Source organism: Bos indicus x Bos taurus, chromosome 27 (assembly GCF_003369695.1).
Source record: "Bos indicus x Bos taurus breed Angus x Brahman F1 hybrid chromosome 27, Bos_hybrid_MaternalHap_v2.0, whole genome shotgun sequence".
Lineage (NCBI taxonomy): Eukaryota > Metazoa > Chordata > Mammalia > Artiodactyla > Bovidae > Bos > Bos indicus x Bos taurus.
Window position 1 is genome coordinate 24,225,804 of NC_040102.1, and position 15,455 is coordinate 24,241,258.

Below are 15,455 nucleotides of genomic sequence, written 5' to 3' on the forward strand. Positions count from 1 at the left end.
GGATGAACAAAATGTGGTCCATACCTGCAATGGACTATTATTCAGCCTTAAAAAGGAAAGGAATTCTGATACATGCTTATGAACATGGGTGAAACAGGAAACCATCATGCTAAGAGAAATAAGCCAGTCATAAATACTGTATGATTCCACTTGCATGAAATATCTAGAGGATTCAAACTCATCAAGACAGAAAGTAAAATGGCAGTTGCCCCAGGCTAGGGGTAGGAGAGTTGGTTGTTGGTAATTTATTGGTTGGGTTGGGGAGTTACTGACAAATGAATAGTTTCAGTTTGGAGAAATGAAAAAATTCAGGAGATGGCTGATGGGAATGGTAGAATACTTATGTTATAAGTATGTTATTAACTTATGTTAATAAGTATACTTAATTCCAATGAGTTGTATGCTTAAAATGGTTAAGACGGTAAATTCCATGTTTATGTGTATCTTACCACAATTTTTTGAATTTAAAAATTTTCAAAAAAACAAAAGACCCATCCTTGGTATTGTCCATTCCTAGAATGTTCAAAATTACTTCAAACTAATGCTTAACTTTGCTCTTTTAGAAATCATTTTAAACAGTTGTAAAGGTTAACACACTTCCATTGTAAGAAATACAGAAAATGAGGAAAACATTGTTAAAGGATAATTTTTAGGAAAATGTAAAATCCTGATTCTCACACAAATATAAAATGAATGTCAAAGATTTTATTTAACTTATTGTGGAAACCAGTATGATGTAACTCTTCATCCCAGAAACACTCGCTTTGATTCTTTTGTATCAAGGTTAATCCGGAGTATGACATGTTTTTTAAGCAAATGAAACAAAATACACAAGTGCAACACTCCGGGACACACTACTCGACCGAGTGGACCCTCGGTGCACACCTGCCCAGCGCACCCCGGGAGGTTCCATCCATTTGGCCACGAGTAGCTGCAAGCTAACAGCGCAAAACTTCGGGGGATCTCTCTTGCGGGGAGTGGAGGGAAGACAGGCTACAGGTGCACGGTCGACCGTCAGGGACCGGAGAAAAGCTTTAGCCGCTGAGAAGCAGGAACCTGCTCAGCGCCGGCCAGGTGCGCCGGGCTGTCCGGGTGGTACCGCCCCTTTCCTTCCCCGCCCACGGCCGGCGGGCCCAGCGGAGGGGCAGGGGCGGGGCGACCTTTGCTCGGTTCGGCCCAGAGGGGCCCTTGCAGTTTCCGGCTCGCCACTCCCGGACCTCCCGCCCCTCCCACCCGAACGGGTTGGGCCGCGGCTGCTGCAGAGTCCCCACCTCCGACTGCAGTTTCGATCAGACTCGCCCTCGAACTGGTTTCGATCAGGCGGCCGGGCTGGAGGCAGGGCGGAGCGGCTGGGACGCTCGGAGCAAACTAGGGACGCGCGGCCGAGAGCGGACAGTCCTGCGCTGGAGACAAAGAGCGGCGGGAGGAGAACCGAGTGCAGGAGCGCGGGCGTGGCTGCGGTGGCGAGCGTGCGGACTTCAGGGAGTTGGAGCCCGGAGCGCTCTCTGGGGGCGCGAGGGCTAGAGATTGCCAGTCAGCGGCAGGTGCGCCACCCAGGATGCGGACGCCGGTGGTGATGACGCTGGGCATGGTACTCGCGCCCTGTGGGCTGTTACTCACCCTGACCAGCACGCTGACGCCCGGCTGGAGGCTGGTGAAGGGCTTCCTCGACCAGCCGCTGGACCTGGTGCTGTACCAGGGCCTGTGGGACATGTGCCGCGAGCAGAGCAGTCGCGAGCGCCAGTGCGGCCAGCCGGACGACCTCGGCTACTTCGCCGCGGAGCCGGTGCGCGTGGCGCGGGGACTGATGGTCACGTCGCTGGCCGTCACGGGCCTGGGGCTGCTGCTGGCGACGCTCGGCGTGCGCTGCTGGAGGGACGAGCCCCACTTCGTGCTGGCCGGCCTCTCCGGCGTTGTGCTCTTCACCGCGGGCCTCTTGAGTCTCATCCCAGTCTCCTGGTACAACCACTTCTTGGCAGATCGCACCGTCCTGCCGGCCCAGCCCAGCCCGGTCACGGTGCAGGTCGGCTACAGCCTGGTGCTGGGCTACCTGGGCAGCTGCCTGCTGCTGCTGGGCGGCTTCTCGCTGGCGCTCAGCTTCGCGCCCTGGTGCGCTGAGCGCTGTGACAGCTGCCGCAAGGCGCCCTCCAGCAGCGCGCGCCGCAGCAGCATTAGCACAGTGTACATCGACGGGCCAGAGCCCGCACTCACGCCGGCCATCAAGTATTATAGTGATGGCCAGCACCGGCCGCGGCCTGATCAGCTGGGCGCCACCAGCCAGCGCAAGGCCGGCTTCCCGATGCCCCGGCCCCCACCCAAAGCCTACAGCAACCCGGTGGACGTGCTCGAAGGGGAGAACGCTACAAACTCCGAACCCGGCTCGTCTTCCCGCAGCACTCGGCCCTGCGGCAGCACGCTGCCCTGCGACTCGGACGTGTAGGCGGCACCCCAAGCCTGTACTGGCTCAGCCCTGTCTCACCAGGATCCAACCTTCCCTTTCCGCTGAAAACACCTGGCTCGGAGTCGGACCCTGGGACACATTCCTGTAACTGGTTTGGAGGGCCATCTTCCTTTCCTGTGGCCAAACTAGATTCCTTGGACTCTTGGTTCAGGTTGGGTTTGGTTTTCTTTTTAAAGAGTTTAGTGTTCCTCCCCAGAGGAATCAAGGCCCTCTTCTGGAGCGACAGGCATTTCGTACTTTTAGCTGGAGACATAGAAAGAGTGACTTTGCATCCCGTTGATAATAATGTCAAAATAAGCAAATAGAGGCTTGAAACAACAATATTCTGAAATGCCTATGAACCTTGGATCAGTATAATTATTATTAATTTCCCCCCACTGTATAATTCATTTTCATGCAAACTCTCAGGAGACTAGTATGTTTCTGGTTATATTTGAAGGAGGCTCTTAGAATAAACATAGAGCCATGCAAATACCAGCAGCTTTAGTGACTCTAATGGAACGAAGTAACCTGATTAACTCATATTTACATTTCCTCAGGTATAAAGAGGATTTATCCTTGTATCACTCACTCCAGAGTTTCTCTTCTAGATGCCAGAAGGAGAATGAAGGGACTAATGCTGTGTTGTTCTATTTCTTGGCTACCTCACACTGGCCATAAAGAGCTATATATTAAATATTTGGAACAAAATGGAACCTGTTAATCTCATTAGGCTAATGTACATGTGTATATATCTCTTATTTATAAATAAAATTTGAGAGCAAGAGTTTCACTATACTCACAGAAGCATTTGTCTCCTGCACAACCTTTGGAAGGTTAAGCTTTCATTACTAACAGTTTCCTGGCTGCCTACACAGGCTGAAATCTAGCACTCACATCTTTGCACCTCTTAGCTAAGATTACTAAAACTAGCCAATGGGCCACTTCAATCTTTGACTGCTTTATTTTCAGGTTCATGCTGTTTTCTGTGTAAAGCCAAGTCTATTGTTGAAAAAACTAGAAGCACCAGTTTCCACATGAGGTGAGACTAGAAATCTTTTCCTCTTGTAACAGTGCTGCCTAAAATCACAGGTAGGCAGCTATGTGTACAATGAGCGGGACTAAATCTCCAGCAGGGCCGGCTCCAATTCCAAGTGGTTGATTGAAGGGCTGTCTTGAACTGAACTGAATGGTAGCCAATTCAGAGGTAGGAGCATTCACCTCAGTAGACACTGACAACACAGCTATAATAGAACTAACTCAGCAGCACATGCAGAGTGTTAGAAGTGGAAGGAATAATGCAGGTTCATTTTCTTTGCCATTTTGTACTGGAGTCACCTGTTTCTTTTTGCAACCAAGCTTGAGTGTGCTGGTATATCACTGGGGAATCTTTTTCAAATGCAAATTCTGATTCAGTAGGTCTGGAGTGAGTCCTGAAACTGATTTCCTAACTAGCTCCCAGGAGATGCCAATGCTGCCGTTTCACAGGCCCCCTCTTGGGGCTGCATGGCTTTCCTTGGGACTGTGCCTCACTCAAATTTCAATCCCAACTGGCAGCATGTAATCAGATCTTTGAGAACTATTGCCTAGATGAGTTTGGGGACTTGATTTAGGGAATCAAGCCAGACTAGAAAATGGCAATCCTACTTTTTTCAGCTGACAACTCAAAAGGTTGAGCACCTGAGAAGTCAGGACCAGGCAGACAACATAAAGATATTGAGTTTCTGGCAAGTACTGAAGCTGACTCTTGCCTACATCATAATTCCAGTGTTTCTAGAGTAGCCTTGGTAAAAACAATCAGTACTAGTACTTAGTGTGATATTACTGTTCCCTGCTGGTCACTCTCTTCTGGCTTATATCCAAAACACTTCTTCTTTGTGATTAAGGTTTGCTGCTGAATTAGAACTCCATTTTTGCTTCATCCACAGGAATAAAACGAAAACTGTCTTTAAGAAAACCAAACTTCTTTTTACTATTAAAAAACATATTTAAGACAGCATGGAAAGAGCCTCTCTGCATTGGGGCAGGATTTGGGTTTGACCTGAGAATCATGCTGTGTTAGAGCAGTAAAAAATGACAATAGACTTGAGAGTCAAGATGCTGGAGGAGGCTGGAGCCTCAGGACTTGCTATCATGGACAAGTCCTTTCCCTAAACCTAATATCCACCTAACCAAGGAGCTATACCACAGTGAGACTCTAACGTGAAATAGTACTGCCTCCTGGCCTCAAGCCCTTCACACCTCTGACACACCATTACGACTCACTTTTTTCTTAGACTCTTTTCTTTAAGTATAGTTGCTTTACATTGTTGTGTTGTTTTCAGTCGCTTAGTCCTGTCCAACTCTTTGAGACCCCTTGGACTGCAGCCTGCCAGGCTTCCCCATCCTTCACTGTCTCCTGGAGTTTGTTCAAATTCATGTCCATTGAGTCATTGATCCCATCCAACCATCTCATCTTCTGTTGTCCCCTTCTTCTCCTACCCTCAGTCTTTCCCAGCCTCAGGGTCTTTTCCAATAAGTTGGCTCTTCACATCAGGTGGCCAAAGTATTGGAGCTTCAGTTTCAGCGTCAGTCCTTCCAGTGAATGTTCAGGGTTGATTTCCTTTAGGATTTACTGGTTTGATTTCCTTGCAGTCCAAGGGACCCTCAAGAGTCTTCTCCAGCACCCCAGTTCAAAAGCATCAATCTCTGATGCTCAGACTTCTTTATGGTCCAATTTCACACCTGTATATGTGTGAAAAACCATAGCTGGAAAAACCATAGCTTTGACCATGTGGACACTGTTGTGAGGATTTGCTTTTAATAATCCTAATGACATACAGAGTATGTGTCCCCATTTAACAGGTGAAGTCTTTTCAAGATTGCTCAAGCTCTGCCTGGAGGAATGAGGAATCTGTGAAAATAGAGCATGTCCTGTGTTAACACAGCTCCTGCTCTGCCACTCTGCCAGTCAGGCTCTGATCCAGACACCCACCCTCACTAAGGAGGGGCGGGGTTTTGGGCGCACAGGCTGTTGATCCCTTGCTGAGGCTCTGGCGGGTGCGTCAACAATGCTTCAGCAACCACCCTCATTTTCATGGTCTAGATCATTTGTAAGTTTTGGGGCACCTGTCATCCTGTCAGCACATCTTTGACTGCCTTGGAAAGCAAATTTATTTCAGGCCTGGGCTTTGTAGAACGTTCATACTCTAGCATGAGAAAGATGTGCAAGGAAAATGAAGACTAACAAACCAGGGTCAAAGCCTGGAGAAAAAAGGCAATATTTTAAGGAAGGTGATTGGGAAGAAGTGGGGCTTGAGCAGAGAACTGAGAGAAAAGATTGGGTGTCAGAGAGAACAGCAAACTCCAAGTTCCCAGTAAAGAAATGTTAGTGAAAACAGGTTGGCATAGTGATCACGATACCATGCTTTACTTTTCCTTCACCCTAGATGGGAGTGGTAAGGACAGGACGAAGTTGGGGGGACCAACTGAGAGAACCCAAGGACCTCTTCTGTTCTAGTAGCTTATTTAAGGAGGGAACACAGTCTGGATTCAATCTGTAGCATAGAACATTTTCAGAGTCAAATATAAACAATTTGATATATGAATAGCAGGTGAAGAACGTTCTAGTCTGCCAATGTGTAGACAAGCCCACAGGCAGAGAAAGGTCTTTTAGCCTCAGAGCCTCATCATATCCCTGAAGTGACAGGAATGGTTAATAACCAGGCTCTCTCTCCCAACACTCATCTCACGTCTTCACTCCGACCTTCCTAAAATGAAGAACCGTAACTCATCTTTAAGAGTCTCAGCATGTTCCTTACCTATGCTTCACTCTTAAATTCCATTCATGACTTGGCCAAGGCTTAGGCTTTCACTCTCATCACTTTCTCCCACACACATACTCTAAACTACTTTTCCTCATCAGCTTGGAGGTGTCATCTTTGAACATACCATTCAAATGTTCAGATGTGTGCTTTCCTTGGTGTACTTTCTCATCTCATCTCTAAATTGAAGGTGGGGCATGGACGGCTTCTATTTATATTTGTAATCCTAGAATGGGTACTAACAGGTCTTCAGAGCCTGTTAGCAAATAATTAAATTATAAATTAATTTAAAAGTCACCCCTAAAAGCCCTTTCTGTACCCAAGTGCTTTCCTCAAGTGGTCACACACAACTTGTCAAGTATGTGGAAAGTAATTAGTGGCCCAAGGCCACTGGCCCAAAACCCAATGGGGGGGCCATGAGAGCAGCCTTGTGAATCTTTATGATTGGCTTACAAAGATCAGCACAACCCATGCCTCCTCTACCCCCAAGACACTACAGATGAGATCTTTCTCCCTTTGGGAAGGGAAGAGAAAAGGAACTCAATCAATAGTTCTTCCTTTTAAATTTGGCTGCACCATGCGGTATCTTAGTTCCCTGACCAGGGATTGAACCTGGGCCCTCAGCAATGAGAGTGCAGAGTCCTAACCACTGAACCACCAGGAACTCCCTCAGTCAATATTTCAAGTAAAAACTTAAGTAGAATTCTTACCCCATCTTCCCCCCAAATTCTGCCCACATTCTGCTTCTTTTTTTCACTGAAGACAATAAAATGACCTCCTCCAGCAAGTCTTTATGAAGTAGAACTGAGCACAAAGCAGGACTGAGCACAGGAAAACAAGGTTTTAATTTGTACAAATAAAGAATAACATAGACAAGGCTGGGCAGGGGGTGGGGGTGGAGTGAGGGGAGATAGTACTGACCAGAGGGCTTGAGTCACCAGGGAGAGAGTTAAGTGCAGCTCTACCGCGTTCTTGTCCCATTATGCCACACTCCCTGGACATCCATGGGCAAATGGCCCTTGTACTCCTCCCCACCCCGACCATGTTTGCCTCCCAAATCGCTGCCACTCACCACTCAGCTGAGGAAACTGAACAAGTCACTGCCATTTTACTAGAATGTGGGTAATAATATGTTCCGTAATAATAGCCTCTGTCTTGCCCTTGCTGGATTTCAGTTTCTTTAGCTGCATAACCGGGAAGACTGGATTAGATGTTATCAGAAGGTCTTCCCAAATCTAAATATTCTGAGTGAAGGTTACAAACTAGGGGAGGCTGGAAGAAGAGATGTGAAATCTGAACAGTGAGACTTGGGGAAGCTGACTGACACATAAAATTAGTAACTGGCCTGAAAGCAAAAAACTCCATATTCTGGTTCTCAGTTTCTCTGAATTTCCAAAGCCTGTCAACAATTAACATAGTAGGAATTTAGAACAGCACACTCATCATTGTTCATGGTGGTGGTGGTTTAGTAGCTAAGTCGTGTCTGACTCTTGCAACCCCATGGACTGTAGACTGCCAGGTTTTTCTGTCCATGGAATTCTCCAGGCCAGAATACTGGAGTGGGTTGCCATTTCCTTCTCCAGGGGATCGTCCCAACCCAGGGATTGGACCCAGGTCTCCTGCACTGCAGGCAAACTCTTTACCAACGGAGCTTCAAGGGAAGCCCATTGTCCACTAATTTGTTTGTTTCCTAAAGAAAATAAGCATTGTCTACTTTCTGTATCTGTAGGTTCTCCATCTGTGGATTCAGCCAAATGCAAATGGAATATTTTCAATGCAGAACCCGTGGATACAGAGGGCTGGCTCTAACAGCCTTGAGCATCCGTGGATTTTGGTATCCATGAGGATCCTGGAACCAGTTCTTCATGGATACCAAGGAACAACAAATATAAATTCTTAATTTAATTCTTTAATTGCTAGCAGTAGACACAGGAGGTCAAGTTTTGTGTAGGGCCCTTGGAGCCTAAAGCATAAAACCATGAACTTTTCCAAAGCTCTTTTTTTCTTCCAGAAGAAAACTCATACCTATTTACCAGGTTATAGAAGTTGAGTTTCTATAATGAAATGTAGAATTTCCTTCTTCTACAGATTTACTGCTCCATTTGTCAGCCGTAGAGGAATTGAGAAATTAATATGGAGATGATCACACTAGAAGGCTTTTATGCTTCATAACATGCCCATTGCTGCAAATAGATAAGGTCGTGAAATGGACATATTACAATAAATTTAGGGGATGGGATGGTTAGAAATTAAGTATAAAGTTTTAAATATTGTTCATAAAATTAAGCCTTTCTGGTGAAAAGGACATTCAGATATTTTCTGAATTCTTGAATAGAGAAAGCACAATAGGATGTGATAAAGTACATTCAGATGGGATAATAGGCACACATTCATAAAGGACCAAAGACAGGAAAGATATAAATAAGAGTGGTCAGGGTGGAAAGAGTGCATATGTGACAGTTCAGCTGCAGTCAGCTCCCTTTTACCCAGGAAGAGCAAGCAGGGGGTATTCCTGGGGCCCAAACACGAAACAGGTCTGCAGAGCAGGAGGGAGACTGAGTGTACCATTCCCACAGAGCCTGCGAAGCAGACTGAGCCACCCAGGACACAGCCCTGCGAGTCTGCTGGAGGCCTAAGGTCTAAGGAGCCAAGACAGCGGCCTCAGCACATTCAGGAAGGGAGAATTTCATCGTACCTCATCTCTGCAGGCTTTCAGTCTGGATGCTTTTGGGTCATAGGTTCTGTGTCTGGATGCTTTTGAGTCACTTTTGCACAGGTAGAGGCAGAGCCTTGCCAAGGGCAGTCTTAGCAGTGAGGATGGCTCTTGGCCAAAGTGGCAGACAAGTGTGAGACTGACCCTGTGGATAAGAGGGGTCTAGGGGACTGTGAGGTGAAGATGGGTTCTCTCAAGTACAGCTGAGCCCCAGAGGCAATCTGATGATGCTCCATGTGTCTTCTAGCCTTGAGGAAGGAGAGCCCCCAGCGACTGTTCTCCACTCCAGGTCAGGTCAGATTGATCTGTACTTGGGAATTTTTACACTTGACTGCAAAGCACAGTTTGTTTTATGCACTACACTCCCGGTAATAAGCCTAGGACTTTGTGCTTAGCATCCTATACAAATTCATGCTGCAAGAAACTAAGTATAAATAGTCTAGAAAAGATACAAGCAAGAAATCTTCCAAGTCAAGTTGTGTTTATTATGATTTACGCTCATGTTATCAGTCTCAGGTACTAGGCTAAGCAGGCATTTTTGTGTTTTAATTCAGTATCCAAATGGTCTGATGTAGGTTCTGTTAATCCTGTTTTTTATCTCTGGGGTAACAGTTTCACGATTAAGTCATCTGCCCAAGGCTGCTGCTGTCGAACTTTAGACCATATTCCTGCTTTGTTACCTGTATCCCATCACAGATTCAATTCCTTTGATTCCTTATGTGGGTATGAATAAAGCAGTGATGCAGGAAGACGTGCAGAGGTATTGGCACAAAGGGTGTTGGGATCTAAGTAGCGTTTGCATGTTTCCCTAGCAGACACAAGCTAGTTGAGATGACTTCTGGTCCAAAGACCCTTTGTGTCAGTACCTCTGTGTGTCCAGTTTTAGAATCCAACGTGGATAACTGGGCCAATATATAAACAAAATGTAGGCCTAGCACCAAGGGACATGAATGGGCCCAGAGCAGCAACTAAGCCGTTCTGGCAATGCTGGAAAAATATATCATCAGTGCTTTCTATGGAGAGATTTTCAATTAAAAGGGGAAAATGATGGAAGAAATTTTCACATATTGAGGTATAGGGAAGTCATTCTGGCTCCTATATGATTTAATTTGAACTTTAGGTTAACTGAAACAGCCTGCTTATAGCCTACTAAACATACATTGTATATTTGCTTTAACCGCAAAAGTGTGTCTAGTCAAAGCTATGGTTTCTCCAGTAGTCATGTATGGATGTGAGAGTTGGACCATAAAGAAAGCTGAGCACCAAAGAATGATGCTTTTGAACTGTTGTGTTGGAGAAGACTCTTGAGAGTCCCTTGGACAGCAAGGAGATCCAACCAGTCAATCCTAAAGGAAATCAGTCCTGAATATTCATTGAAAGGACTGATGCTGAAGCTGAAATGCCAATATTTTGGCCACCTGATATGAAGAACTGACTCATTTAAAAAGACCCTGATGCTGGGAAAGATTGAAGGTGGGAGAAGGGGACAACAGAGGATGAGATGGTTGGACGGCATCACTGACTTGATGGACATGAGCTTGAGTAAACTCTGGGAGTTGGTGATGGACATCACTCCTGGAGTGATGCAGTCCATGGGGTCGCAGAGTCGGACACAACTGAGCAACTGAACTGAATTGATTAAGGAAAAATGTATTAGTATTTAATATTATAGACACTAAAGCCCCCACCAAGTGGAAGAAGTTAAGAACATGATGACCAGACTGTAAGCCATGACATAAGCTGCCACAGTTTCAAGAGCTGGCCTCAAAAAATATGGGAACAAAATGGCTCTGGAACTGAAGATGAACTGTACCTAAACAAAGTCAAGATGATGCTGGTTACCGGTTTCAAGAGGACTGTCACAGCTGACTGTGCTGTTTTGCATGTAGCCCCCTTCCTTCACCAATAAAAGCTCTGGTCTGCTGATTGCCAATGGGCGGTAGTTGGCCTTTGGCAACTGACTCCACTCTCAGTTGCCAGCCTCAGAAATAAAGCAAACTTTTTCCTTTCCATCAACCTTGCCTCTTTATTGGCTTTTGGGCAGCAAACAGCTGGACCCTACTTTTGGTAACAATCTCACTTCTGGGCATATATCCAGACAAAACTAATTCAAGAAGATAAATGCACCCCTATGCTTATACCAGCAGTATTCCCAATAGCTAAGACATGGAAACAATCTAAATGTCCTTCAACAGGTGAATGGATAAAGAAGATGTGGTGCATATAAACAGTGGATTAATACTCAGCCATAAGAAATACATGAAATAATGCCATTTTCAGCAACATGGATGGACCTAGAGATTATCATACTAAGTGAAATAAGTCAGAAGGAAAAAGAGAAATACCATATACTACTTAGGTGTGGAATCTAAAATATGCCACAGATGAACTTATCTACAAAGCATAAATAGACTCACTTAGAGAACAGACTTGTAGTCGCCGAGGTGGGGGTGGGTGGGTAGGGAGAGGGATGGATTGGGAGTTTGGGGTTGGGAGATGCAAACCATTGTATAGAGAATGGACAGATAAGGTCCTACTGTATAGCACAGGGAACTCTAATAAATACCCAGTGATAAAATACAATGGAAAAGAATATGAAAAAGAATGTATATAAACGTATAACTTAAACACTTTGCTTCACAGCCAAAAATTAACAACACTGTAAATCAACTATACTTCAATAAAATAAACTAATAAAAAGCAGTTATTTTAATATGAAGTTACCATTTACCACAAATTGTTACAGAAGTTAAAACAGTACACAGTGAAATATATAAACAGTTTTTATTGAGATGTTTCAGCTTCTTTTTTTGTCAGGTTAGTCAGTTTGTAAAGACGTTAACAGTTCCTGTAGGAAAAGAGACTTGAAATTAGAGAATATGCGTTACATTAAGACAAAGCAAAAACACAGAGATGGTTGAGCTACACAGAAGTGAGCAGAGATCGCAGGATGGGGGTGGGGGACATAAATTTTAGGGGTAATGTTAATTAACCCTAATTACACCTCGCTTCACCCCAAGTAGTACTGAGCCCCTTTTGGAAGTCCAGCAAAAGCTGAATTTCTTGATTACATGTATGTTTCACTTTGGTGTGAACAACTTGAGACTGAACAGAATCAGCAATCCAAAAAGTTACTGAGTGTTCATTTGGTCTACATAACAACATCATTTGCCAGTAACAAAAAGCTCTTTAAGTTAACATGGCCTACTTTCACCCTGCTAGGATTTTTTGGTAAGGGCATTCTGTGACTGGACCTCACCTCATGTTTTCCTCAAAGACTCTTCCCAGACATACCTGTTCATCATAAGCTTCATTGACAAAAGTCTCACTATTCATTAGATTCTCCTCTTCTTGGTCATTTTCTTTATGGCAGGTCAAATTTCTTGATGATGCTGTCCTGTTTCTAGAAATCAGAGAAAGTCAAAAGAGTTGTTCCTTAAGGTAGAAGCTGGGAATGGGGCATGGTTCGAAGACATTAACTCGTCCACTATGAAAAGTTATGAAAAGGAAATGGCAACCCACTCCAGTACTCTTGCCTGGAGAATCCTATGGAGGGAGGAGCCTGGTAGGCTACAGTCCATGGGGTTGCAAAGAGTCAGACACGACTGAGCGACTTCACTTATGAAAAGTTATTGTTATGGGAACGATGTTGTGCTTTTATTGTCTCTATAACAAAGAACTGACCTAGAATGGCCAACACTTGAGTCAGTTATGATTTGTTACTAGGCATTCATTGAACTTCCAAAATGTTGTATCTTCTCAGTTGAGAGGAAACTAGGAAATTAGTCAGTGAGAATTGAATCTAAAAACAGGTAACTAGCAACTGGACATAGATGAGTTAAGAAAGCAGGTTAATGTAGAAGACAGATGCGACTGATAGTCAGAAGCACAAGGGAAGCACCTCAATTCATCTTAACATTAACCAGTGTTACTTTAGGCAAAGATATACCATTTCTCCTGGCCTTTTCTCCAGTCTGTAAAGTGAAGGCTGTACAGAGGAGATGTAACTTTAAAGGATTCTAGTTATCTCTGTAATGTTTCTTGATATGTATTCTGTACTGTTTCAGGTACTGTGTGTTAGTCACTCAGTCAAGTCTGACTGTCTGCAACTCCATGGACTGTAGCCCATCAGATCAGGCTCCTCTCTGTCCATGGGATTCCCAGGCAAGATTACTGGAGTGGGTTGCCATTCCCTTCTCCAGGGGATCTTCCTGACCTAGACAGAGTCAAACCCGGGTCTCCTACATTGCAGGCTGATTCTATACCATCTGAGCCAGCAGGGAAGCCCCAGTGTTTCTTGATATATAGGCTGCTTAATATCCCTTCCCAATATGTTTAATCAGTTCCCTTCAATTACTGTATCTTCCTAAAGCTTATTTTGTCATCATTCTTAATCATTTGAGTCATTCTTTTTTGTTTCATTTGTTTCTTTAATCCAGTGACTCTTGTTTTACATAAAACTTTATGCTTTTGCCTTAAATCTCTCTTATAAGCTTATCTCACCTCTTGTCAAGGGCTATGTTTGTCCCCCTAAAATTCATATGTTGAAGTCTAACCCCTAGTACCTCCAAATGTGACCATTTTAGGGATAGGGTCCTCAAAGTGGTAATTTATGTCAAAAGGAAGTCATTAGGGTGGGTCTTAATCCAACAGGACTAGTGTCCTTAGAAGAAGAGGAGATTAGGACATCAACATGTAAGAGGGAAGACTACATGAAGACACAGGAGAAGCCTGTATCTACAATCCCAGGAGAAAAGCAACCCTCGGCCTCAGAAGAGACCAACCATACTGACACGTTGATTTCAGACTTCCAGCCTCCAGGACTGTGAGAAAATAAATTTCTGTTGTCTAAGACACCCACTGGGGAGTGTTTGTTATAGCAGCACTAGCAAACTAACACACCCAAGAAATTTTCCCTCCAAACAGTCATTGGCACTGACTCTGCCTCACTGGAGGCTTCCCAGGTGGCGCTACTGGTAAAGAACTTGCTTGCCAATGCAGGAGATACAGGTCTGATCCCTGGGTAAGGAAGATCCCTTGGAGAAGGAAATGGCAACCCATTCCAGTATTCTTGTCTGGGAAATCCTATGGAGAGAGAACACTGGTCGGCTACAGTCCATGGGGTCGCAAAGGGTCAGATACAACTTAGCAACTGAGCATGCATGCACACACACTTCCTCATTAGAGGGGACTCTCCTCACTTTATGCCTGAGACTGTGCCCCTGACTGCTTTTACATTATAGTAAAAGCACTGCCCCTGACTGCTCCTTACATTATGGTTTGCTACAGGTCTCACACAAAGATGGTCTCAGTTATGATTTTTCCAGGTCATCTAACAGATAAGTCTGCTTCATTGCTCAAATCTTTCCTCAGAGAACAAATTTCTACAGTGGATTCATACCTCTGATCTCATTAATCTTGTTTTAGTTTTATTTAACAAGCCGCCTTTAGAATAAAATTCTCCCATGAGGACAAAAGTGGCTGCTCACCGCTTTAATTTGTGCTCTCTTCTGAAATATACAAATGCTCCCAGAATGACCAGAACAACCAGTAGGGCTATGGTTAGGCTGAGGGCAATGTGGCCAGGGGCAGGTCCATGGGCGGCTGCTTCGCAGAAGTCTCCGCTGTAGCCCATCAGACAGTTGCATTTTCTCAGCTCTCCTTGCATTGTACAGATTCCCCTCCCACTGCAGAAATCGCTGCTACAGAGCAGAAGTTTTTCCCTGTGTGAATCCTTGGGCTGACCTCCTTCCTTGGTTTCTGGAGTCTCGCTCTCTGGAGCAGGAATCGGAGGGGTTAGGATTTTTCTGACAGGGTAATTCATTCCTTCTGGACCTGGAGATCTAGTCTTGGTGGACTTGGTACCCTGGAGAGGTTGGACAGCTTTTGGTGTCAGTCTCTTTCCAGACTCTGACGTTTTAGGTGTTGGTGTTGAATGGGTTGTATCTGGATAGGTACCTGCAAAAACAGTAGGTGTGAGTACGAGTGTATATACAGGTTTGTTATTGTCAATAACTATTTCAGAAGAATAAGAATTCCAGTGAACTTAACTGGATAAGTTTGAATTTTTGAAATCACAATCACTACCATTACTTTGGGCTTCCCTGGTGGCTCAGATCATAAAGAATCCACCTGCAATGTGGGAGACTTGGGTTCCATCTCTGGGTTGGGAAGATCCCCTGGAGGAGGGCATGACTAATCCACTCCAGTATTCTTACCTGGAGAATCCCCATGGACAGAGGAGCCTGAGAGGCTACAGTCCATGGGGTCGCAAAGAGTTGGACACGACTGAGCGACTAAGCACAGCACAGCACCGTACTTTTGACAAAACAAAAAACTATCAAAAGCTGATTTAAAAACTACACATCTAAAGGCACTTAAAATATTTGGTTTCTGGACCGGCGTAGTCTATCATACCAATCCATTTTCAAATGATGACATGCAGGATTTTAGCCAAGGTAGATGCCACCAGTTCCAAAAGTGTTTTCTCTATAAGGAT

General features: G+C 44.8%; 2 protein-coding genes and 1 non-coding gene across 3 annotated transcripts in view; 1 reads left to right on the top strand and 2 right to left on the bottom strand.

Moving 5' to 3' along the window:
• The first annotated feature begins 457 nt into the window (after positions 1-457).
• Positions 458-3,233, top strand: CLDN23 (claudin 23). Its single transcript, XM_027530072.1, has one exon. It carries the CDS (start codon positions 1,559-1,561, stop codon positions 2,438-2,440), a length of 882 nt encoding a protein of 293 aa, XP_027385873.1. The 5' UTR covers positions 458-1,558; the 3' UTR covers positions 2,441-3,233.
• A 3,601-nt stretch (positions 3,234-6,834) lies between these two features.
• On the bottom strand, positions 6,835-6,907 carry TRNAE-CUC. The gene has a single exon. It is a non-coding gene; the product is annotated as a tRNA-Glu (tRNA).
• Positions 6,908-11,642: 4,735 nt separating this feature from the next.
• Positions 11,643-15,455, bottom strand: part of LOC113884940 (low-density lipoprotein receptor-related protein 1-like) — a 41,492-nt gene continuing 37,679 nt past the window's right edge. Inside the window, exons 31-33 of the mRNA XM_027530046.1 lie at positions 14,446-14,914; positions 12,251-12,359; positions 11,643-11,804 (exon numbers count right to left, since the gene is read on the bottom strand). Of these exons, the coding sequence (XP_027385847.1) occupies positions 11,775-11,804; positions 12,251-12,359; positions 14,446-14,914 (608 nt within the window). The 3' untranslated portion in view covers positions 11,643-11,774. The remainder of the gene's footprint in view (positions 11,805-12,250; positions 12,360-14,445; positions 14,915-15,455) is intronic.